Source organism: Semicossyphus pulcher, unplaced genomic scaffold (assembly GCF_022749685.1).
Source record: "Semicossyphus pulcher isolate SPU_LCO1_2020_fin unplaced genomic scaffold, fSemPul1.0.p SCAF_5, whole genome shotgun sequence".
In the NCBI taxonomy this organism is placed as follows: Eukaryota; Metazoa; Chordata; class Actinopteri; order Labriformes; family Labridae; genus Semicossyphus; species Semicossyphus pulcher.
In genome coordinates, this window is record NW_027211726.1 from 9,577,285 (window position 1) to 9,603,668 (window position 26,384).

General features: G+C 43.2%; 1 protein-coding gene across 3 annotated transcripts in view; it reads left to right on the forward strand.

The window, feature by feature from the left end:
• ext1c (exostoses (multiple) 1c) overlaps positions 1-26,384 on the forward strand; it is a 104,216-nt gene that overhangs the window by 13,084 nt on the left and 64,748 nt on the right. For all 3 annotated transcript variants that reach the window (XM_069681012.1, XM_069681014.1, XM_069681013.1), the window contains exon 2: positions 5-1,393. In XM_069681012.1, coding sequence (XP_069537113.1) covers positions 447-1,393 — 947 coding nt within the window. In that variant the 5' untranslated portion in view covers positions 5-446. The remainder of the gene's footprint in view (positions 1-4; positions 1,394-26,384) is intronic.

Sequence of the window (26,384 nt, forward strand, 5' to 3'; positions counted from 1 at the left end):
CCAGGAGAGGCCCTGCAGACAGCAGTCGCGCCAGGCACCATGAGGCAGCAAGCTTGGCCTGAGAGAGCGGAGAAATCACCCTTCATCACTCTCAACTGGACTGGGCAGGGGAGGAAATGCACACAGAAGCAGCAGCAGCAGCAGCAGAGACGGGCTAATACGCTCATCTGAGAGTACAGTGGAGAGCAAATGGGGAAGACAGGAAGAGATTGAGAGTGTAGTAAGTAACTTAGATTGCATCATCCTAAATGGCAAAGTGGACTGTGCTGCACTCAGAGGCAGGGATGTCCTTGTTAACACATTGTCCTCCGTTAGAAGCTCCTTGTTAGAAATCACAAATCAGTCCCCCGCCCCTGTGAGGCTATCGAGCTGAGGGGCTGAGGAGAGGAAACAGAGAGGACGAGAGAGAGAGAGAGAACAGAATAAAGAGACTGTGACGGGCCCCCATGCAGGCGCGTAAGAAGTATGTTCTGCTGGGCTTGTGTGCGTGCTGCTGGCTGGTCCTCTTTTACTGGGGTGGAGGAGTCCAGCTGCGTCTGCTTCGCCTGCTGACACGGCACCGGGGGGAAGTGGTGCGCCCCTGGCCCAACTGGACTGACCGGGCCTTCCTGCCCCGCTATGCCCACCTAGATGAGCTCCAGACGGACCCGGGGACGGCCGAGTCGCCCCGCCAGCGCCGCCAGGCATGGTCCGCCATTTACAAGGACAGTCGCTGCCGCATGGAGACATGTTTTGACTTCTCGCGGTGCCGCCGCAGAGGACGGGAAGGGTTCAGGGTGTATATATATCCGTCCGAGAAAAATGATCGTGTGTCGGAAAGCTACAGGAAGATCCTGACGTCGATAGGTGAGTCACGGTACTACACATCTGACCCCCGTGAAGCGTGCCTCTTCGTGCTCGGGATAGACACCTTAGATCGGGACCAGCTGTCAGGACAGTTTGTCCCCAATGTGGACGAACGTATCCGAGGTTACCCGCTGTGGAATGACGGGCGGAACCACCTGATCTTCAACCTGTACTCGGGGACCTGGCCTAACTACACGGAGGACCTGGGCTTCAACATCGGCCAGGCCATCCTAGCCAAAGCCAGCCTCAACACGGAACATTTCAGGCCAGGCTTTGACGTCTCCATCCCGCTGTTCTCCAAGGATCACCCGCAGAAGGGTGGAGAGCGGGGCTGGCTGGTGAGGAACACCATACCGCCGCGGAGAAAGTACCTGCTGATGTTCAAAGGGAAGCGCTATCTGACGGGCATCGGCTCGGACACCAGAAACGCGCTTCATCACATCCACAACGGGAAGGACATTGTGTCGCTGACGACGTGCCGCCACGGGAAGGACTGGGAGAAGCACAAAGACGCCCGCTGTGACCATGATAACCTGGAATATGAGAGGTAAGACAAAGGTCGCATGACCAGCGGGGGAGGGTGCCATTGAAGTGATGTTAAAATGAGAAGCGAGATGTGAGCCTGTTTGGTGCTATACAGGGATTTACAAAGAACAGAGTGTAAAGCATTCATTTTTATTGGGGAATCCACAGTGGTGTTGTTCCATTTGCCGTCTTATTTGAACTTTACATGCTGTTTTATTGGTCTTTTAGATGTCACTGATTCTCTACAAGCAGTGTCAGTGGTAGTGTTTGGGTCCCACTGGTTATTTTTGTCTCTCTTTTATAGCTGCACAATTCCTGACTGTTTGGGTTTATGATGTTTGGCAGTTGCGTTTGAGATCAAAGATTTTAGTCGCACTCTGAAGTCTCTGGAAATTTAGATTCAGGTCACTGTTCAAAGCAGATTTCTTGTTCTTGTGTTTGTAAAGGTACAGCTGAACAGCGCTTGCAATGTGGCCAGCTTGTAAGAACTGACCTTGACCTTTTCTATTATTCAGAGCGTGAATAAATATTACAATAAGTGCTTGTCAAAAAATGTGAAAAAGGAAGCGCATGCAGCGAAATCCATTTTGCATTTGGGTGTTTACCAGTGCAAGACAAAGAAATAACACAGCTACCGCTAATTAATTACAGATGAAACTACACTGTGTAATGAGCCATGGCAAAGGTCAACACAAAGAATGGCTTTGTGAAATCTCTGATTACCGCAGTGAATAAATCCCTGCTGGGTGGGAGGTGTAAATGATTAGTATTTCTTTAATCAGTCGTTTTGTGCTTTATAAAGGTGTTCGTCTTGCGTCAAGAGATAAGCGTGTGGTTTCCACTTTAATTTCAATTATAATTTAGAGTTTGCTGATTAGATGGTGGGTGGAGTGCATGGAAACACATTGGGAAATGAGATTCTGGCAATATCTGCAATACTCACAGCAATGATTTATTATTGAAACCAATTAATTTCAGCGTATGACCTTTGCTGGGGTTTGAAAACAGGCGTACTGTTGCATTACACAGTATATGTTTCCGCTTCAGCCTTATGTGTTGTGCAGGCTGTTTCACAGAGTGGAATGTGAGAGCCATTGTTGGGTTATAATGAAAAGCTTTAGGAAACACACCCATCTGCTAATGTACATGTTGCAGCATCAGTTTGGTAAACATGCCTTATCCTTCCTGTGCCTCTTTTTCCCACTGCAGTATAGGAGCTTAGGCGGTGATTTGAAAAACAGATGGAAAAAGATGCATGGACTCAAAACACATAACTTTGGATTTAAAAAAAAGTCACATTCTCCCATAACAGTCTCTGTAAAAGACCCTGACTTTTAAGGGTCGAGGTCCTGTGAGCAGGATTTGAGCTTGAATAAGAAGTACTAGTGAAATTTAGTTTCATGCAAGGTCATTATCATACAGTCGTAGCCTAATGACTATACCAACTCATAGCATACCCCTTCTGCCTCACTTCCACTTCTTCCACTTTGCAGAGAAACTCTCTGAAGCTGAAGTGCTGACAGAGCTCCTCATTAGCTATAAAGTCTGTGCCCGTCCATTCATACACAGATACCAAGAGCAGGACGGTCTGATGGTGCGGAACATTCACAGACAGGAGAAGATTTCAGTTAAAGTAAAAAAATAAGGGAAACAATGATAATAAGGAGTTAGAGCCTCTGGAGTGTACGACAAAGACAATAAAACTGCAGTGGAAAACTCGAAACAGCTATCAAAATATCTTGAAGTGGCTTAATTGTCTAATAATGGAAGACAGACAATGTTAAGTGTTTAGTAGTTTGTGGGAAATTAATCCCTTGTCCGATTTAACAAACAAAAACAGAATACACTTTAAAGTCAAAGACAGCAGAGTACAGAGACAGATTTAAGTCAATTTAAAGCTCGAAGATGTTCTAGGTCTCAGAAAACAGCTTTGATTTTGTGTCGTCTTTTTCCAAAAATATATCAAATAGCCTTATCCTTCTTACTGTGCTGCACTGAAAAGGTCGGATCACATCCGGATTTGGCAGAGCGAACTACCGAGTGTCCTTGTTAATAATGTCATGCTTAAAGCTTGGTGACCCAGTCACCTTTCTCAAGTCCGCATAGTGAACAACTTTAAAAGCTAGAATGCTAGCAAGCTGAGCGCATGCTAGCACTAGTCTGTCACAAATGTTCTGAGCTAGCTAGTTAGTAACTGTATGTTAGCAAGCCGGTAATGGGACAATAAGGACACAGTTTAGTTAAGAGATGTATTTAAACCTTATTAAATGTCAGACTTATTTAAAACAACTCTTTTAGAGTAGTTAAAACTCCAGTAGTGGAGGTGAAAAGTTTGTATATAGCCTAGCTTACTTTGCCTTAACAAGCTAACTAAAATAGTATCTGAATCTGCTACGTTAATGGATTCAGCTCAAAAATATTTTTATTTTAAACTATTTTATATATATATATAAATTATGTTTTTGCTTTGAAGGTGACTCAGACAACTTATGGACTCAGACAACTTATGAACTGTCAATCTTATTAGCTTTACTAAGTAGCAAGCTACATTCAAGTCTTGATGTTTAGCTCACTTAGACTTAATCAAAAGTAATAACTTGTTAAAAGATTAGTGCCATTTTGATTTAGTCCTGCATTAAACATGCGTTAAACATTTTTTTATCAACTGCATCTACATCATTGAAATCCTTCTTCTCTGTTGGGCTAGCCACACTTTGCTAGCATAAGAGAAGCCTGCTAAACTTCTAATCACCAATTCAAATCTAAGCTACTCAGAAGTGGCAGTTTTTTTCAGTTACAATCAAATGAATGCTCAGACTTTTCTGCATATGACTTTTCAAATATCATTCATCCTTGTTTCAGCAGTAAGAAGGGCGGTTGTGACCCAAGCACAATCCTAGCTGCTGTGGCCTATCACAGGCTACCTTCAGCTTGTTTACATTGGGCCGGGCAGCGACGAGATGGGGCTGCTCGACACTGTATGAATGAGCTCATTTATTCCACACAACCCACTACTCACTCAGACACCCGGGTGGGCAGGGGTGCGTGTGTGTGGGATAGGGAGGTAGGGGAGGATAGTGGGGGAGGTGGGGAGGGTCCCATGTGGAATTTTGCGGTAGATTCAGCTACGGCTAACGGCTCTGAGGGTGTAAGGGTGTGAATGGGGGAGGCAATGTGACAGACAGCTGCCGCTTTGAGACAAAACACAAAAAGCTGGATAGTTTTTTTTTTTTTTTCTCTTTTGTATGAAGTCTCTTTCTTTGGAGATTTTTTTGCCTCGGAAAGAGAGGTGTGAAGGAGGGAAGGAAGGGAGGGAAGGTAAGGGATCCATCTCAGAAGGGGATTTCAAAGGAGAGAGCATGAGAATTAAAGAAACAGAGACGAGGACAATAAACAAAGCGTGAGGAGGGTTTCTGTCTGCAAAGCAGGGCCAGGTAGAGACACACCCCTGCCTCCATCTGCTTTTCTGGCATTTCTCCCTTTCTTTTATGTTTCTATCCTTTTCTTTCACTCTTTTCTCTTCAATTTTTGCCAAAAACGCTGCACCTGAAAAACACGCAGGGACTAAAAATAATAGTTCAAGTCGCACAGCGAGCCTGCGTCTGTTCGTGTGCGACTGTCTCGGCTATGCATGAGATTGTTTTTGTGTGACACGGTCAGTGAGGCTCTTAGAAGGTGGCACCAGGTTAATGAGCCCATGCATCTGGTACACCGGCAGATTAGCCCGAAGGGACCTGGACAAGACAGACACCAACAAAAGGGCACGAAGAGATGGGGGAGGAGGAGGAAGTAGGATGAAGTGGGACTCAGCCGGATCAATAGACCGTCATGACATCATTTTCTGTCCAAATATAAACCTGAAAATCCGGCCTCCCTATGGAAGGAATGACAAAAATAAATTGGGCCTTAAAGGAACTGCTTAAAAAGATTACACAAACTGTTTTATTGATTTTTTTATAGTTAACTTTATTTAAAATGAAAGCATGGCAAAAGTTTCATAATAATTCTCATAATAATTTTGATTGATTGGCTGCAAACGAGTTATTCTCTGCAAGCAATCACTTTTTCCTGGCAGAAACTTCTTCTGTTTACTCGACTGTGGAGATTAGCGCACGGATACCTCTCTCGATTTGTAAAATCTAATTATTATTATACGTCCTATTATAACAAACACGAATCTGCAGTGTTTTCTGTCTCAAACTCATGCGTCTTTTTCTCCGATTGGTATTCCTGCGTTGTGCATCGTTGTCTGTCAGGTAACTAGAACAAGGCTGCCGTGCCTCTAACTCTTTGTCTTTTTTATGCAGACCTGTCAGTGAGACAACACTGCACAAGTCATTACCATTCACAGAGGCTGCAGTCTGCCACTGAAGCTCTTTACATATGACTGTTTAACAGAGGTGGCAGCAAAAGATATTAAAGAGTAAGTTTACCCAAAGTCACCAAAAAACACATTTTCTCTCTTACGTTTGGTGCAGGTCAGTGCGGTCGAGCCGTTTAACGATCTTCCATTGTAGGACCAGGTTGAGGCTGACAGTCACCACAGAGCACTCTGTAATAATGTCCATTTTGATGCGATCAGATGAAGCCAGAGCTAGCTATCGGCTACCCTCAGATTAATTGGTGTCAGTTTAGTGGTGAAACAAAAACAGCTTTTTGCATTTATATTAGATTCATGAAGGACATGTTGTAAACACATGTATTGTGTGAGACATGCAGGTAGATATAGAAACTAAGAGTTATTGCCAATTTGTTCTCTTTAATATTTGTTTGTTTATGGCACGACATATTGTTATCTCAACATTGAACGTAATGGCACATCAGAGTTTTCTCATATCGTGCAGCTTAATTGTAATTCTTCTCAGCCTGTCGAACCATTGTTCTTTTTTTTCAGCACCACACTCCTCTATCAGCCTTGAAGTAATAACCTTGAAGATTTTCATTTATGAAAAAATGTCTGTTCAGTCTCTATCTATCGCCGAATGAGGCGACACAATGGTGATTGAGCCTATGGCCCACTGATGAAAGCCTTTGCATTATGCAGTATTACAGTATTACGGCGCCCAGTTAGTGACACGTTTTCCATCAGCCTGCAGTGGTTGGTCTGCCAGAGAGGGTAGGCGGAGCTAAGCGGCTGCTTTTCCAGTCTCTGTGAGTGTTGCGAGTAAACAGTAATCTACTATGGCTGAACAAACAAAGAAAAGATCGATGACTACAGATACAACTTCAACAATAAGTGAAAATCCAAAGAAAAAGAAACAAACTCGACGCTCAGATGAAGCAAACAGTCTGAAAAGGAAAGCGACCGTCAGCGAGGAAAATCAAGAGTTACAACCGGAGCCAAACGTGGACGTCACACATGCAACACTGTTTAGATATCGGGGTAGTTTGCTCTCGCAATTACCGTTTATCGCTATAGGTGCCGCCAAAGAGAACGAAACTGAGATCTTTACGGTTTAATGCCTTTCTTTGTCCTGTCTATTATGAAAACATACTGTAAGTCCACCACACACTCAGCGAAAGTGAAATGATGTGTCCTGCTCATATCCAGTTACATAATTTCATCGTGTTACGGCCTCTCAGACGGCGGCAGGGCCTGCCGTAATGTACAGTGACCACTGTGTTATTGATTAGTGCTTTAGCTGAAATCACCGGAAGAGGAGAGCGTCGGAGCAGCCAACAGACCTTTAAGCCTCCTTTGCTTAATTCTGTGGTTTGAGGTCATTTTGAGACTCAAGTTTACAGCCCATCATGCTGTTTAAGTTTCACTCTGGACGTCATGGTATGCCAATGTGGTAGATATTACCCAACCTTAGTATTTAACCATGCAGATAGTGTACCTGGGATGTTTCCGCTCCTCTGATACAATGGTGGGAAATGAAATGGCTTTGTTGTCATTGAGAGAGTCAGCAGCAGCGATTGTGTATATTTCTCTGGTTGATAAAAAGCTGAAATGAAAACTGTTGTTGGGAGTTGCTCAATCTTTTGCCTTTGTGAAACAATGATAATACCTCCATGGTTAGCTAAATAGTTTAAAAAACAGATTAACTTTAAATACTTTTGTCCCAGCCATTTCTATTAACATAATTTCACTCCTTTAAAGCGCAGAATGATCGGTAAATGGTCCCCAAAAATCCCATTAAAATCTGCCATAGGGAAAAAGACATCTGAATAGGAACAGAAGGTGCCTGGAAATACTTTTCTGGTCTATTGAATTGGTGTGTAACTTTGAGCGTGTGTGTGTGTGTGTGTGCATGGATTATAGATGATAGGGGAGAGAACAGAACGAAGCAGCAAAGAGACAAGTTGGAGGTAGGACACAGTGGTACCCAAGGCTATAAGAGCAGCGAGAGAGAAAGGAAGAAAAGGAGAATGTCATGTGATAAAGATAACAAAAAAAATTGGGAGAAAGAGCGAGGGATACCGCGGGCAACTCGAGGGGGAAATGAGACGGGGCAGGAAGGGAGGAGGGAGGGTGACAAAGCGAGGGAGAAAAAGACAGAGCGGAGAACGAGGGGAATTGGAAGAGAGAGGATACTTAAAGCAAAGGGAGAAGCTGTGCTGCAGCCTAATGGCCTAGTTTCCCTCACTTTGGAGAATTCTCTAAGAAAGGAAGGAGAAACGTTGCTTTGTACAGTGAATGTAAATGAGCAGGAGTGTGAAAAACAGTGTTTGGGAGATACAAAAGGTACACCAGGAGACACAAAGTTCTCAGCTCCCTTTTGGACCAACTAAAAACCAAGTTTGTGCGGAGAGGAACAAGCGTTCATTAGAGATGGACAGGACGGGATGGAGGGAAATCAGGTGACGGGGAAAGTGTGTGAAATGCTGCGTCTCTCTTTTTAGCTTTCACCTCGGTGTGTAAGCGCTGCTGCTGGAAACCGATGGGTCATTATTCAAAGTCCTCCTTGGAGGAACTAAGGTTGTCGCAAGAGAAAGAGTGAGCAATCAGACTTTCAAACCTGGGTAGCAGCTCGGGGATGAATGCAGAATGCTAATTAAAGAAAGTATATTGGCTGCGGGAAAAAGTTAGACGCTTTAGAAACGCTTCTACGCGTACGGGATTTGAAGAGGAAATTTGCAGACTTTCATGCACGTTAAAAACACTCCAACAATTCCTGCAAGGGACTTTAATGTGCAGCGTGAAAGCTGACTCAGCACTGAAAAGAAAAACAGAATCATTGTTATCTGCCTGCAGACATAAAAGAGGCCTCCTATTGTAGTGTATCTACATCCGTACAGGCACAATTTAAATGAATATGCGGGTGCGTGCATGCAAAGTGTGTGTGTGTAAACTCTATACGACAGTGTGAGAGATGTCGGCAAACCGAATAAGAAACGCAGCACACCGCTGTAATTAGAGCCTGTGAAATTGTACCTCTGAAGATGCTGTGGTTTGAGCATGTGTGTGTGTGTGTGTGTCTGTGCGTGGTTTGTGTGGCCCGTCTCTGCTCTCTGTTTAGAATACTTGGAAACGAGAGGCAGCTTTGTGTTTCTCTGGCACTCGTCCTCCATCCGGTCTTTTCCTTCTCCCTCTCCAGCGCCGGCTCGTGTCTCTCTAATCCCACACATCGGCCTCCTCCCTCAGCGGGCTTCTGCGAGTCTGGTCAAATATATCTACAGAGCAGCAGAGGTTGTGCAGAGTGCGTCATATTAGCATGCTTTCTCTTTAGCCTAAAGCTAATAAGTTTTAATTTAAGGCTGCTGCAGTCATTATTTTTAAATAAACAATGGATCGAAGAACAACATGGAGGGTGAAATGTGTTGGACCCACATACACTGCCTCTCTCCTAGCTTTAGCATGTTAGCACCTTTAAGCTAGCTGTTTTGGTTTTACACGCTGTAACTTTAATACTTTCACTTTTACAGCTCTTGTTAGCTTTGTTTTTGCAAACTGAACGTTAATAATAATCCAATGAGCCACTCTACACGCTTCATACCAAAAGACTGTATTGGTTAGCAGCTAGCTGGTGAACGTAGCCTATTTGGTGGACACTAGCTCAGCACTGACAGGAGATTAGGGGCCTTTCTCAAACTGGACTGTCCCCTCTCACACTCCGGCACGGAGTGAACTCCGCTTGACGTCACAATCACAGCTAAAGGAGCACCCTTCGTTAAGGTGAAGGGATTAAATATAGAGCTGAGCTTTGAGACGAACTCAGGGCATGTGTGTAACCATGGTTTCATGTCACACAAATAACATCACTCACATTAGGAGGAAAATAAACTTCATCCTGAGCTCCCTTGGTGGCTTTTTCTGATCTTTAAATTTATTTTTCCCTCTGATGTTAATGAACTGCTGAGTTTTCACAGCCGTCCCTATAAATATAATCACTTTAAACTTTTCACTTGTATGGTTTCTAGATGAGAAAATGACCCAGACAAACGCCGACCAACTCCAACCAACACCAACTGGCGGGTCAGAGTGTGCCGACAGTCTGTGTTTGACGGATGGAGTTGTTCGAGTTTGACATGTCCAGACGGGTTTGGTGGAGTTGTGTAAAGTCGGACCAATGTGCGCCTTTTCCCAACAAACCGTAACATTCTGAGAGTGCGTTCCCATGACAACTAGCCTATTCTCGCGTGTGGAACATCAGTACGCACGACAACAAAAACAAAAGTCTGTCCTGTCAGCTGATGTCTGGGCCGTGTGGAGCTGGCAGTTGGTTTCCGGAACATTCTAAAGACTTCCACCAACAACTGCCAACTTTAGAATGTTGAGGTGAGTTGGGCATCGTCTGGGCAGAGTGCAGCCACCTGAAGACGCCGACGTCAGTATGTTATTTCCTGTTTATCTTAATTAAAGCAGTTCTCGTCTTAATTAAAGCGTCTCTCATCTCATGACGATTATAACACACAAAAAAAAGCACCTGGTCAGTAAGTCAGCATCGGTGCAGGCTTGCTGGTGGTGGAGGCACTCTACGCTCAGAGGTTTTGGATGGCACTCAATGTGGCGGCCCCTCCACGCGAGTGTGTAGGGAGAGGGTGTTAGGAGTGGTTTGAGAAAGGCCTTGTTTGATTTGCAATCCTCATATTAATGCTGATGTTGCTCAACATCTTTTCACTGCTTAAAAGACTCTGAGCTGTGGTGAACAGATCATTCTCAATCCAAGGAATCATTTGTAAGTTTTTAGTCTGACCATATGTGAAATTCCAGCTTTTAGTTATTATGTTTCAGCCTCGACTGTGAGAGAGCGAGACACGTGATACCAATTCCAAAAGGCACGTCTGCAAGGTCAGGAAATAAATTTAGCTCCAAATTAATTCACAGTAATGCTGTCTTTGGCTGTAACGTCGACTTGGCGGAGCGCTGGCTCTGTGTTGGCGGAGGTTTCACTCGGAGTCAGACTGCTCCTCTGAGAGCCGCAGCTTTCATTCCTCCGTCTTGCAAAAACAAAAACCCTCATTCTTGGTCAAATACAAACCAGTCGCAACCTGCTTGTCATTTCTCATTAAATGTTTGTGGTCGACTCTTCATCCCGCTCATTGTTTCCTCACCCTCTGCTCACTGTCGGTTGCCTCCCACTTCCTCCGTGGCGCTATTTCGGTTAGTTTCTCGGCAGTCCTGCTCCTCTATTCCTCTCAAATGAGTTGTGAATTTATCCGTCTGGTCTGAGGGCATTTAAAGTGACAAAAGCTTGTTTACAAGTCACACTGGCAGAACCAGTGTGGCCACACCACCGCACGAGTCAAACAAGGTCTCAGTGGCTTTGTGTTGTACAAGCTCTGAACAGCTCCAATGTTTTTAACACAGACACAACATCAGAAATGTAACCTACAATTTATCACGTCTTAATTTGAATCCCTGCTTTAAAAACAACTCCTAATGTCAGTGTGGCGTTTGTGCACGAGTACATGCACGGATTTCGCAGCTTAATAATGATTTCCCTGTCTCTAGCTCACACCTTCTTATCCTCTGCACGACCCCAGAACTTCTCTGAACTGTCCTCCTCCTCCTCTTTTTTCCACCCCCTACACTGTACTCCACAGAGTCCTCCTCCAGCTGACTGCAAGCCTCCTCCCATACTCCTTCGCTCCGGTATGCATAATTTATCACCAGACCAGGGATTTCCATGAAGGCGAACTTTTTTTGACAGCAGTGCTTTGTCTCCAGTGTTACACACAGTTGTCTCGCACGCCATTGTGTTGCTTCCGTGCACATGAATGCTCATACGCATGCTCACAAACACACACTAACTGTCCCTTCTTCGCTCTTACTTGATAATCTGCGCATTCCTGCCTCCCCATCCCCTCCCCCCACCGCTCTCCCGTCATGCATGTTATGATGAGCCGGACAGCATGTGAAAGGTTGGGAGAGGGGAAAGATCTTACAGCACATCAGCGTCAGAGAGTCAGACGAGGCGCCATCTAATCCAATCTATAAGGAGCGACAAATTAGATACCAAGCTGTGCTCGAGCGTGGTGCCCTCTATCAGCAGGGCCCGACGACTGCACTTTTCAGCCCCTGCACAGGTGGATGGATTGATTAGTAACTATGGAAACAAAGCACCTTTAATGGAGGGTTTTTTAATGTCATTAAAAATTGAAGATCAGCTTTAAGCCATAAATGAAACCAGCTTTTAATTGACCAGATACTTATTAGGTATCGTCTCTCTTTGGTGTCTGCCCGGAGGCTGTCTGAGTTGTGGTTGAGAATATATAGGAACTAAGGTTTGCGGTTGGAGGTTGAGGATGCTCGGTAAGTTCGGTACCCTTTAATTAAATTTTTGCAGGAATCAATGCCTGGAAACTCGAAGGTTATTGGCTGCTTTCACCTTTTGTGTTTGTTTTGTTAAAGCTCTGTTTTTTTTTAGAGAGGAAAGTCTTAGAAAGTTTGATTAGTTCAGGCCTAGTTTTACTCTACTCCGGCTTACTTTATTCTTTTGCTGTTGTGTTGATGTCTCCATTTCCAAAAGGACACTTAATAGGACCAACAGACCTTCGGAGGACCTGGACAAACATGCAGCATAGAACATACATCTAGAAATAAATGCCGAAAGGAAGAGTTTTGACATACATTTTGGTTAATGTGAGCTTTAACATTAGGGACCCGGGTACACTTGACCCCAAAAAGTCCAGTTTGTTTGATGAGTGTGAACACTCGTGCACGGTTCTTCTTGAAAAGGTGGTCTCGAGTACGGTTCATGTGTACTCAGGTACGGTATGCATCAGGTGTGAAAGCTAACTGTACCAAAACACTGCTGTGAACTGCTTTTTATAACGTCCCCTCCGAAATCCGCGTACTCACGCTGCACCGCCGATCTCATCCTCTGAACTGCACGACCAGGGCTGATACCGCAGGAATGTAGGCGAGAGGGTCGTTCTTGAGATTTGCTCCAAAATATGAATAATAGCAGACATAGAAAGAAGGTCGGCTGCACACATTTCGACACTGTAACGACAACATAAACAGTGTTCCGTAGTTGATGACAGTTTTCTTCTTCATCTTGTTTTTGAGGTTCATTACCACCACCTTCTGCTTCGGAGTCCTACCGCAAGTGTGCTCGGGTACGGAGCGAAATTATTAATGTGAAAGCTGACCGGCAGGGGGGCAATTGTACAGAATGTGAGAACACCTGGTGCTGGTGCATGTGGGGGATTTTATAACTATTTTCCTGTAATAGCATCACAGTTTTCCCACATTTTCTTTTTTATTTAATGCTAAGCTACGCTAACCTGCTCATGCCTGTAGCCTCATTTAACATGAGTGATATCAATTTTCTTTCACAAAACACACAATTTTTCACAAACTGGAAAATAACTTTTCCTTTATTAATCGCTTTTAACCCATGGGAGCATTATTTAGCAATATTGTTGCTGTTAGTTATGACTTATAGAGACAGTACCCCTAAAGTAAGCTATGCTAAATGCTACCTCAGTGCTAAAATTTTGGCCAAAAACTTCTACAGTTATGCTCACATACTTCTCTAAGGATGCATTACATTTGTGAATGCATGATATTGCAATTTGGGTCGAAACATGCTTTGTCAGTAGAGGCAACAAAACGAAGTACGTACTGGATAGAAAGGCCTAAAAAAGGTAGTCATATTGTGCAGCTCATACAGTCCAGCTGCTGCAAATATCACCTTACCTGTAATATCCTCTCTCTGTCTGTTGACAACAGACATACAAACAGTGATCATGTTAAAATCTATTTTCTAATCTTTGTGGAGAATTGGAAAGTAAAAGTAGCTTACGCAGGTCGTAGAGGAACAATCCATAGCTGCTGAAAAATCCTGGAGAGCATAACCTCAATTTCTTTCAAAGGATTTGAAGATCTGTTTAATCCAGGTAGACTGTATAAGCGCTGCCGTGCAGATACCGTAAGGGCTCTGCGTGCGTCCTACTGATAACGTTGGCTCAAAGTTACGACGGCAGTTACGGAGGGATGTGTAAGTGCTAGAATTTTAGAACAAAAAATAGTGCAGAGTGAAAGATTGAACAAAAGTAAAAACATGCAGGAATTATATTTTGCACAATTGATCGTTTTGGTTCGTTAGTTATATACTGTACATCTTTGGTGTTTTGAGCTGTTGCAGAACAGAAGAACTTCCTCTAAGCCTGCATAAAATCTTGTTTGTGAGGTCATGAGGATATACATTTTCAAAATACCAAGCGGAATACCAGCAAAACCTGCTTGAGGCAGATGGCGATCCACCAATGAGCCTGGTTCTGCTCGAGTTGTTGGCCTGTTAAATGGAAGTTTTTCTAGCTGCTGTTGCCAAGTGTTTACTTATGATGGATTTAATTGGGTCCACCACATATTCTTGGGTAGGCCTATAGCATAAAGAATAGGGTGTATCTGCAGAGCGCTGCAGCTCAGGCGGTTGAGTAAGCGCTCCATATACAGAGGCAAAGTTCTCACTGCATTGGCCTCTTCCCAACATTTCCTTTCATATTTTCAGTGTGCATCAATAAAGGCGAAAGGCCTTCAAGAAAAATCTTTAAAATACTTTTTAATAGCTTCCATTAATCGCGGTCTGCATGATTTGTTCTCCGTTCATTCCTCTGATTTGTGTTGAATTGGAGACACTTGCCTTTTATCACCGTGTTCCTGTCAGTGCAAAGTGATGAGTCAGTTCTGATGGCTGATTGTTTTTGATGTAAAAAATTCTTGGCTTCACACCTCCAGCAGGGTTTTGGCTTGAACATTTTGTTAGCTGTCAGTATTTTCTTCTTTACACCTCTTCTTCTCTCTTGGCTGAAATGTCTTAATTAATTAAATACAGGAGTTACATTTTGTTCAGCCTTTTCGCAGCCCCCTACACATCGGAAACTTGTTCTGTCAGCCTCTTTGCATGTTTGGGTGTCTGAGGTTTGGTTAAGGTTGCACTGTATATTTGCAAGGGAAATACCAAGCCTTACATAATTTGGAGCCACTGCTTGTGAGCAACGTGAGCATCACACCCACAAAGCAGATTTCACTATCAGCTCCTCATTGTCACTTCAGCTCATGCTTTTGTTTTCTCTTGTAAACACCAGTATATATATATATATATATATCGACTGGGCGTCCCCGGTCGGTCAGGTGCCTATCAGATTTCTAAAGGAAAGCCGTTTGGCCCCGAGGCTCCCTCACTGGTGTGGGTGTCCTCTTAATGGGTGTCCATTCAGCTCCGTAATGGGCCCTTTATCAACCCCTGCTAACACCACAGCGATCATAGCAGGAAAAGCCTCTGGCGACCTTGCTCGCTTTTGTCCCGGCCAACTGGAGCGTAAAAGGCTTTGACAATGACAATGTGGTTAGTGGAGAGAAGAGAGAGAGACATGGAGGGAGACATTTCTCAATCTTTATGTAGTTAAGGAGCTGAAGTGGCCTGGATTTTACTTGTTTACTGGTTTTTGATTGCATCTATTTGACCTTTAGCTTTCCCAGCACATGTTGTGAGCATATGGCTTAGCGGCTAGCAGAGAGATTAGAGCTACATCTATTTGTCCTTGGCTTTCTCATCATATTTGTACAATTTTGTGATATCAAGGAAAATGATGTTGAATTTACATTTTTGTGGCTTATAACTTGTTTTGCTTAGGTTTTAAAATCACTCAGCTTTACCAGAAAGGAATTTAGAAAGAGAGAAAGAAAGAACAGTTTGAAAGCTAAAACCATATGGAGACGAAGCTAGCAGCAAGTTTCCTGATGATACTTTGGAAATGATGTCATATATTTGAAGAATATTTATTAATTCATGGTTTTAAAAAGTGCTCAACCTGACCAGGAAAAAAGACATGAAGGAAGAAAGAAAGAAAGATGCTAACAGTTTCAAAGTTCAGACCTTTAACATGGAGAGGAAGCTAGCAGCAAGTTTCCTGAATACATTTGAGAAATTCTGTGTTTAAAAGGAACAAATTATATTGAGTTCAGTGTTGTTTTTGGCTTATTAATTTATTAGGTTTTAAAAAAGCTCAACCTGACTATGAAGAAAGGAAGAAATATGCTGCCACTGTCTACGTTATAAGGTTCAAACCATTAGTGTGGACAGGAAGCTAGCTGCAAGTTTCCTGATGAAATTTTGGAAATGATGTCATCTCTTGGAAGAATATTAATAAATTTAGTGTTGTTTGTGGCTTATTTTATTGGAAACATAACTTTCAAAAAGTACTCAACCTTACCAGGAAAAAAAACATGAAGAAGAAAGATGCTAACAGTATCAACGTTTCAAAGTTCAAACCATTAACATGGAGAGGAAGCTAGCAGCAAGTTTACTGAATACATTTGAGAAATTCTGTGATTACAAGGAACAAACGTTATTGAATTCAGTGTCGTTTTTGTCTTATTAATTTATTAGGCTTTAAAAACACTCACACAAAAGGAAGAAATATGCTGACACTGTGTACGTTTCAAGGTTCAAACCATAAGTGTCGACAGGAAGCTAGCAGCAAGTTTCCTGATGAAATGTGAGACATACTGTGGTATAGCTTTTAAAAAAAAAACTCATCCTCACCAGGAAAAAGATAAGAAGAAAGAAATATGCTAAAATGTCAAGGTTTCACAGTTCAAACCATTACCGTGGAGAAGAAGCTAGCAGCCAAATCATTACTTACAGACACACAGCGTTCCTCAACGCCTCAATTAGTCCGTCCCAAACACACTCTGAAGATCCAACCGCTTCCTCACAGGACCCCCAAATTGCCTGAGATATATGGCGTGAAATTAGGTCAGAAAATATTGTGTAGCGTAAGTTTGCAATAAGATGAAAAGGCTTTTTAATAACAGCGGCTTTTTTTTTTTTTACTCCCTTTGATGTTGCTAGAAGCGCTCTGATTGGCCGGTCTGGAGATGAACGACTGATACAAAGTGATAATCCCAACCACTGGAGGGTTCAAAGGACTCGCTAATGTATGCTGCATGATCAGCATTAAAATGATCTACTGTATGTACCCCACTTTTTAATAACGCAGTGGGGTATTGGGGTTAAACTGGGATTTGGATGAGAGGGCGTCTAGGATTTTTGATGCAAACAATTCCTCCATGCATATTGCTTAATTATTTCACTCACATATTGTCCTTTATATGAGCATTTGTGCTCCCGGTCGCTTCATAAATAAGTGCATTTTCCTTTTTAATAATGTTTGCGTAAGCTTCCCTCCACCTCATCATTCCTGACAATCTACTTGGACTGACAGCTCACGTACAGACCGTCCTCTGCTTTTTCATTTGTGCAAATAGTTCAGCTCCACTTAAGGTGTTTGAAATGGCTTTTTAGTGGATAAAAGATTGTTCAGAGGCTGACCTGTCTTTCAAAACCATCATCTAAGGAGTACTTATAGTCCTTCTTTTGCTGCTATTAAAGAACACTGGGTACTTTTTGAATAAATAGGTGAGCAGACAGAAAAGGGCATCTCTTGAAGCGGCTTGCGAGCACGCCATTTACAATGACTTCAGAAACATCAGAGAGGTTTTGAAATTGGACCTGCTCCTGCTGTTGTGCTTGGAATGAGAGTGGAAATTACTGCCCAAGCTGTACAAGAGGACTTTAAATATGATTTGGAAAAACCTTCTTATATTTACTTTCTTCTTTAGTTTAACTACTGTAGAGTAATGTTGGTATCAGCCTCTGCCTTAAAGGTGGTATCGGGTAGAGATAGACCGATATGGTTTTTTCAGGGCCGATACCGATACCGATTATTAGTAGTCAAGGAGGCCGATAACCGATATTTGGAGCCGATATTCATTTGCAGTAAAAGTGAAAATATTGGCGTCAAAATTTTGAATAATACAAACTCCAACACTTAACTTTGTTTAAATGCCTTTAAGCATATGTTTATTAAACAAACAAACAAAAAGCGCAGGGAGTTCCCAGGGTCAGCAGCATCTCTTATAAAGTTAACTGAAAATTTAAATTAATAAATAAATAACTTCCTGAAGTTTTATAAAGTAAATAAAACAAAGTTAAATAAAATTTGCAAAGAAATGAACTATTATCGGCCGTGAGATTTAAAGAAAAAAAAAAAAGGCCGATGCCGATATGCGTCAAAATGCCGAATATCGGCCCGGCCGATAATCGGTCTATCCCTATTGGGTATCAATGAACCGATATGATACCATAACGTAGAAGCCACCCCAAAAATAAGACCACCAATCATTTGAGGATTGCAAAAACAACACTCGGGTGCTAGCAATCAGTGTTTTTCCACCAATAAAATGTACATCTTTGGGTATTCAGTATCGGCCAATACTTAAGTCTGAATCAGTATCGGCAAGGAAAAAATGATATCGTTACATCTGTAAGTGAAAATGCATGGAAGAGAGAGAGAGTTAAAAGTAAACTCTTTCAGCAGCCTCACCTGTTTCCTGCGTCTTTTGCAGTGTAATACGCTCATCACGAGTTGCAAATCGCCTGCGTGCAAGCGTGTGTTTGTGTGCGTCACTGTTGCCCAGCCCTGCAGCAGACGGTACAGTATGTGCGCCCCAGATAAGGGCTTTTATTCCCGCCACCTATAGCAAATGAAGAATGTGTGCAGAAGATCATGAATTACTCATGAGTTCTGGTGTTGAACTCTTATTTAATGATAGCCGTGCTGGGACCGCTCTGTACCTCTCGCCTGTCTCCCTCCTCATCACCTTTGATGAATGAGAAACAAGTCCGGAGAGGAAGAGCGAGTGAGTCAAAACTTCCCCTCAGTTGCTCCCAAAATGTCTTTCGCGCTGTAGTCTCTTAGAAACTGCACCACAGACACAAACCTTACAAGCGGAGTTGCACTTCAGAGTGCATGATGTATGGCCTGCTGCTCTTCCTTGTCAGATGGCCTACTACTCCGAACACTCACCTACAGCACGCTACAAAACAGTCTTCCTCCAAATGGCCCCGCGCCGGATACACACACACTTTGTCAGGCCTGTACGTCAGGTGAAAAATGGGCTTTATGTTTCCCTCCGCCTGCTCAACCTAAAAGTCTCGAGATTAAAACCTCGGCACACTGAGCCCCTTCACACTACAGCAGGCCCTGACTCATTCCGATCCGCCGTTCATTTCAATCCTCATTTCCTTTACATTATACACACCATTAAGCATATTAAGTTCAATGCAAGCCATTGCGCTGTCTCATGCTCTTACTGATGAAGCTATCCATGTGCAGCAAACAGGTACGTCAGGAAAAGTTAGAGATAACACTGCATCATCAAATTATATAAATGTAATATTATCTAAAAGATTCAATTGAGTTCAACCACGGCCGTGCTAGCGGCTCTTTATGGCACAGTTGTGTTTTGAGCTAGCAACAGAATGCTAATGTTCAAAATGATAATGCTTACTTGCTGTTGTTAAGCAAGAATAATGTTTCTCTGTTGCCCATCTTGTGTTAGCATGCTGACATTTCCAAGTTAGCATGGTAAAATGGTAAATGGACTGTACTCATATAGCGCTTTTCCAGTCTTTCCAACCACTGAAAGCTGCACTCATTCACACACTAATAGCAGTGACCTAAGTGGCAATCTTCAATCAGATCTTTGCCCATTCATACCTGATGAATTTGGCGTTCAGTCTTGCCCAACGACACTTCGGCATGTGACTGTAGCAGCCAGGGGTCGAACCCCCAACCGTCCAACTGAGAGACGACCGACTCTACCGCTGAGCCACAGCCGCCCCTGAGCCTGATGGGAAGGCCATTAGTTTCGCAGATTTTGGACCGCTTATAATTCAGAGCTGAGGTTCCTGCTGTATGAAAGGTCATGGGTCATAGTTTTAATTTACCCTGGGAGCGTCTGTTGGGAAACCGAGCGGTTGAGTTGCATGCCATATGAACACAATATCTGAGGTTAAGATTTAGGACGGGACCTTGAATTTCACCCTTAAACCATTTTTCCTGTGGCATAAGATTCAAAGACAGGGGAGCACCACGCTCACAAGGAATTATCTCCTGGGCACCATGAATTTCATCATCCATAAATATTTTGAGATACTTAAATCTGGACCAAAATGGCGGACCAACAAAGCAACAGACCAAAATTGCCATTCCTAACAAAGCCGTTCAAAGCTTAATCCAAAAGTTAACTGGACTTCTTGAAGACGTTTGATCGCTCATCCGAAAGGCTTCTTCAGTTCTGGATTAAGTTTTGATGACTGAGAACCTTCATAGACATCTAACAAGGCCACTTAAAATGAGACTTAAATAATACAATGATATGTGATGTATTCCTGCAGGCTGTCCCACATGATCCTCCACTTCCCTTGGAGTCACTCACCTTTAGCCTGGTGTATTTATCGCCTGTTGGGATTATGCCATTACTACTATTAGCCTGCTGTTGGCATCTACTATAAGGACCTCTAACAGTCCGGCAGTGGCATTCAGTGTCACTCCCAACCTTTCACCCAGTGCCAAGCCCCAGATGACAAACATACATACCCCTCATGTGCCCTTACACACTCTTTCTCTCATTCCCGTCTTTGCTGCTGCTCTGTCTTTCACTTGGTCGTCCTCTAAGGACAAGATACATGAAGTCACACACGCCCCTGCTCATGTTTCCCGCTGTGTGCCCAGCCGGCAGTGCTGCCCTGCTTCTGTGTGTCCAGCTGTCCCTTGGTTATCACTCTCTCTGTCTCTGTGTCCACTGGCTGCCAGTAACCGGAGCACTCTGCCACCGTCTCTGTCTCTATGCAGTGACCTTCCCTTCTCTAACTGTAAGATGAGTCTTCACATGCCTCGTTTCTTCTCTTTGTTGTCTCTCCTTCCGCGCTCTATTTCTGTTTTATATCCTTTAGGACAGGGGATTTGCTGGTCACCAAATTCACATGGCGGCCATTTTTCTCCTTCCTCCTTCAACTGCTGTTATACTGTTGTACTGTACAGCAGCATAGCCCATTTGATAACCCATTAGCTACCATGATACAACAGCATATGCGAGCAGTCAACCACTTTCTAGCCAACATAACGTCCACTGGAAAAAAAATTCTAGCTAATGTAATGTTAGCTAGGAATTTACACCTTTCCTATTGTAGGCACTGGACTGTACAGCTGTTGATAATGCCTGGAGTGAAGGGGGAGAGTCGAGGAGTTGTTGTGTTGTATGCTAATAAATGAACGGCGCTCCAAGAGAACAAGTTCCTGAGTTTTTGTACCTAAGAGTATAGTCAAAGCCCCATACACCTCGGACGCTACATTGGTGGCAGCGGTAATTGGAGTGTGTGTTTTTGTTCTATTGGATTGACTTTCTCTTTGGACAATTACTGAACTTTCCAGCTGGCTAAGCTAGCTAGTTGTACTCATTGGAGCGTCATGTTTGGACTGAAGTGTGACAGTATGGATGGCGATGTGGGAGACGAGTGTCACGGTAGAACTGTTTCATGGACAGGGACCGTGGCGTGTTAAAGTGGAGCTCCAGCCGGCGACGGCCAGAAGCCATTTGCTACGTTGATTAAACCTTTTTAAGCTGCGGTGCGCGCTCAGACGAGGGGAGTGAGTGGCACGAACTACAGGGCTACTTTAGTGAGCAGTCTCTAAAGTGGACGCTACACTATTGTACTGCATAACACTGCAAAAGGTACTCGTAGCTTTCAGCTATTTTCTAGCTAATGTTAATATTAGCTAGAAAGCGTCTGAATGCTAACGTTAGCATGTTGTCGGACCGTAGCTGATTTTAAGCGTATGTCTATCTGTGTGTCTCTGCATTGACTGTTATGTAAAGACTGAGTCAAACTCTTTGTCTTCACACATACTTGACCGACAAAACTGAACCTGGTTCTGAATTGGTTATTAGATATGTTGCTTAAGCTTGAAATATGGCCAGATTTCCCTCCGCATTTTCACCCTACATAATTTTTTTTTTAGTTGCTGATCAATCAAGGAGCTGCGAGATGATAAAGATTTATCAGATATCCCAAATTTATATAACTTAAAAAACCTGGAAGACAGCATTCTGACATTTTAACCTCATTTAGCTTCCTACCCTGAGCCGAATGTCAGAGGAAAATGGCCGCCTTGGGAATATTGTCAGTTCCATACTTGCTCCTCTTTTGTCCGCCACTCCCCTGCTCCCCTGCTCCCCTATCCCCTTTGCTTTTCCGCTCTTAAGGATGTAATGTGATCAGGTGCAGTGTGAGTGTGTGAACCATCTTGGTAATATTCACTTCAAAAAGTAGATTATGTCTGTGTCCTCCTCTCTTTTTATCCTTTCCTCATGTATTCCTCCTCTCGGTAATCCCTCCATTGCTGGGTGAATAGCCGGATGAAGTAGTGGAAGCAGTTTTTAGATCCTTTTACTTTGAAAAAGTCGCAAAAACACAAAGAATTTTTTTACCAAGTTAAAGTTCTGCATTCAAAATCATAGAAAAACGTGCACACGTATTATCAGCCATCAAAGTGTTTCAGTGCAACTGATTTGTTATTATCCATTTCCTTATAAGATGAATGAAATGGTTCTAATGTTAAACCTTCTTCCGTTGAAGCGTACACTAAAGTTATATCTGAAATTTGTATTAATTTATGGGCTTTTAGAATCTAATCTTTCAGTGTCACATTTAATCCTTTTAGCTTTAAGCAGTTATTAAACGAAACCATCTGATGGGATTTCACTCTTTGGTGGATCTGAAAAGAAGTCTGAGACATCGAAACATGACAAAGGGCCCCAACGAGACATGGCCTTTTTGTCTGGAGAACCAAGGATGGACATCGTCTGGAGTTGAGGTTGCACTCATGTAGCACACGGTGAAAGATTGTCTGAGTCAGGCACGTTGTCAGCTACATACTGAATACAGGGAGGCACCTGGGTAGAGCATGCAGGAGGAGTAGGACTTGTCCATGACTGTTGTTGCGTTAAAGTCAATACACAAGCTAAAAACCACCCGCTCATTGTGAATGCTCTATTCAAACATTAGCTGGGTTTACCCTGAGCCTAATATTCTGATTATAATCGGTTTAAAACCCCAAACCGAATAAAATGCTCCATATAAACACCTCAATTAGTATAAAAAGGCCCAAACCGGTTGAGATTTAAATCGGTTGCAGAAACCGGTCTAATGATAAATTGTATCGTGTAAACAATCTCACACGATTACATCTTGGACTGCGTTCACCTGCGCATGTCCTCCATCTTCACGTAATTGCGTGGTGATGTACATTTCACAAGCGGCATCCACGTTAAACTGCATAACCTCGACCTTAATTCAAACACTAATACACCTTGATATTATTGGATGGCTAAACAGAAGAAAAGTAAGCACACGTTGGCGTCACACTGTTGCTTGCTTAACAGCAACACAACAACAGCAACTACCGCGCTGAACAGACGATAGAGCTCTATCTTGAGGTGATCTAAAACGCACCGAACCCAATGCATAATTTACAATGTTACAATTTCAGTTAGCAGACGCTTTTGTCCAAAGCTACGTACATCTGAGAGTTAATACAACAGGAGCAACGATCAAGACAGGAGAGAACGAAGTCAGTAAGTACAAAAAAACAGCTTCAAGTGCAATCAGACACAGGTGCCGACAGGCAGTGTATAGGGCGTATTTTTATTTGTTATAATCATCATCATCATCATCATGAATATCCTCTTCTTAAAGGTGTAAAGGGACTCTGCGGACCAAATGGAGTTTGGTAACCACCCGGGGGACTACAGAGGAGAAGAGTCTAGTTAGCAACAGAGCGTAGTGGGCGGGAGGGAGTGTAGACCTGGATAATTTGCGCATGTCACACAGTTGTTCCAATTAAATGCGTCGGCGCATGTAAACACCAGATCGTAATGGATCGCACCACGTTAACAGTTGACCTGAATGATTCCAATCAGAATGACTAATTGACTAAAAGCTAATGTCTCAATCAGACATCAGCACTTTGTACAAGGGAGGTGGCAAGGTTAGGATCCATATCAATGGATCCGGGCATTTGCGTTCTCACACGCAGCTCCTTGGGGTAACATCCAGACAAATTCAGCATTGTAGTGCATGTGTGAAAGCGATCGAATATAAATGTGGTAGGGTTAAAAGTACATTATATTTAAACTTCTTCTGCACAACATATCAGAGGTAATGTGGCAAAAAATAGTCACGCCCAAGTAAATGGTTGGTGGTTCAAACCCAAACTCCCTCAGGCTACATGTCGAAATTGCTCCCGGTGGCAGAGCCTTTGTTGTGTGAATGTGATGACTGATTGACAGTTGGGCACTCAGCCTCAATCAGTGTGTGAATGGATGAATGTGACAATTAGTGTAAAAGCGCTTTGAGTGGTCGCAAGACAAGAAAGGCGGTATATACGTCCAGTCCATTTACCATTCCATTTAAAATACCTCATAGTCTCACTTTGATTAAATGTACGTACTCGCTTTCCAGCACTGAGGCCTTGTTAACCTCACCAACAGCCACACAAACAGTCAAACACGGATGTATTATCCACTCTTCCCTTTTTATGATGCAAAGTGGGTGAATTTAGCTAAAGCACTATATTGATTTAACAATGAGAGCAGTTGAGAAACTGTGGGTGACGCAGAGGATTTTAAACCATTCAGACACACAAAAGTGGCTGCAGCATGAAATTGCCTCTAATATTTTTGCATGTCCATTGCATTACGCCCCCCTTCTTTACCCGCACTAACACAGCCTCTGCTCACTTACTATGCACATGTAAGCACTTACGCACACTCTGTCACACTCCATCATGGCCTCTAATAGGGTAAAGGCTGATGGAGCAGCCGGGCCTGCTCAGCAGACAGTGGAAGGGAGAATCTATATTCAGTCTCTGCACTTCTTCTTCCTCCTCTGGAGCCTGATGAACTCAAGGGAATCCATGGAGCCAATAAACGCACTGTGATCTATGAAGGCACCCTCCCTTGAATGCAATCAATACTCCACGGGGCACTGACTGTTTTCTGTGAAGGCCGAGTGTCTGAATGTGGTCATTTTTTATCGGTGAAGAAGGTCCACTGGTTTAGTGGAGGTTTGTGTGCAGGCATTTGCAGCTCAGTGTGTAACGGAGAGCCACTAAGTGAAAGCGACAGAGTCGGGGAGAGAAAAGGAGAGATTGGATTAGGTAATGAGGCTTGGTTTTCTCAGTGTTGCGGGGTATCGGGTTACTACAGGGCGACTGCAGCAGACGAGAAAAAGGGAGTAACAATATTAGCGTCCCATAAAATGCGACTTCCCATGAGAGGACCCTAGCGGCCAAATCTTCTCTTAGGTTAATGCAATGATGATTAAACACGTGGAGCTTTATTGATCCCTGTAGAAAAATTCTCTCTATTCAGAGATCAGGAGGAGCTGCAGGACAGGTGTCAGCGCTGGATGAATTACGCAGTGACGCCTCGGCACAGTGACAGGTGATCACTACACCATCTGGAGTTTTTCAGCCGTTATTTACTTTGGGTGGTGTCGATGTGTTGCTGGATACGGGGCTTGATTTGCTTGTTCTGGACTTCAGTTCAAACACTATCTGCCTTGTGATCTACAGCAGGAGAAAAAAGACCCTGCTGCAGTAGTTGGTCTTTCACTTCCTGTCTCCACAGCACAAACTGGGAGTGTATAGTATCTGATGCTTGTGATAACCTTGTGAAAATATTTCAGTGTATATTTCACTAGATTTACAATGTTATAAAGAGTTGTAAGGGTTGGCACTGCTGGAGATTTAATTTTGTGATCCATCTGAACTTTTTCCGCACGTCTCTGTATGAAGCTTAATAAATCAGAGCGTTTCTTAATAAGCTGATTATTGCTCATTATATTATGAATGAAATCCTTTATATATTACAGAGTTGGGTGAAAGTAGAACAAGCAGCCAGTTTAGAGACTGTTTGTGAACAAGGCCGATAATGTTAAACAACTAAAACATCATGCAATACATACACAAAAAAGGTGGTTGTACCAAAGATTGCATTTTTTAAGATATATGTCGGCAGCATCGGTCCATGTGAGCTCCTTACAGATACAGACATGTTTAAAGAAATTTAAAGGGGGGGTATTATCTTTATTGCAAGCTTCATATATCACTCTGTGATACCTGTGGAGTAGCTTAGCATAATTTACAGTTAAAAAAACGCCTTATTTTTCTCACACTGGTGCTTTTGTTCAGGCCCTCATACAGCCTCTGTCTGAAACGACTCAGCTCTGTCGCTTTAAGAAACCCCGCCCCTACAAGCCCGCTTTCTTCTGATTGGCCAGCTCTACGAAGCCTGTCGAGGGGCAGAACTCTGTGTTTGAGGCACGCCTCCTACCCTGTGGCCGTGTTACAGAATTGTCAGCAAAAAGTAAACTTCACTTTTTCGATTTTAAAAATGTTTGCTGTTCTTGTCCTTTGGAAAAGTAAACAGCGATGTCGTTCCTTCACAGCCAAAGAAACATTTACTCCAAGACATTCTTAACCCACTTGATGAGCACAGCCGTTGAGCAGAGTGAAAAAATCTTTCCGAGGCAGACTGAGCTGCTGGGTGGGCGTGCCCTTGAAGTGTGCCAGGGGCATGAAGTTCCTCCACTTTCTGACATCACAAAGTGATGTGTCTGGAGAAGTCTGTCTGAAAGCAAGCGTTCACAGCAGCCTTTTCACAGAGACTTTTTTAGCAGGGGATTACTCCAACATACTCTGACCTA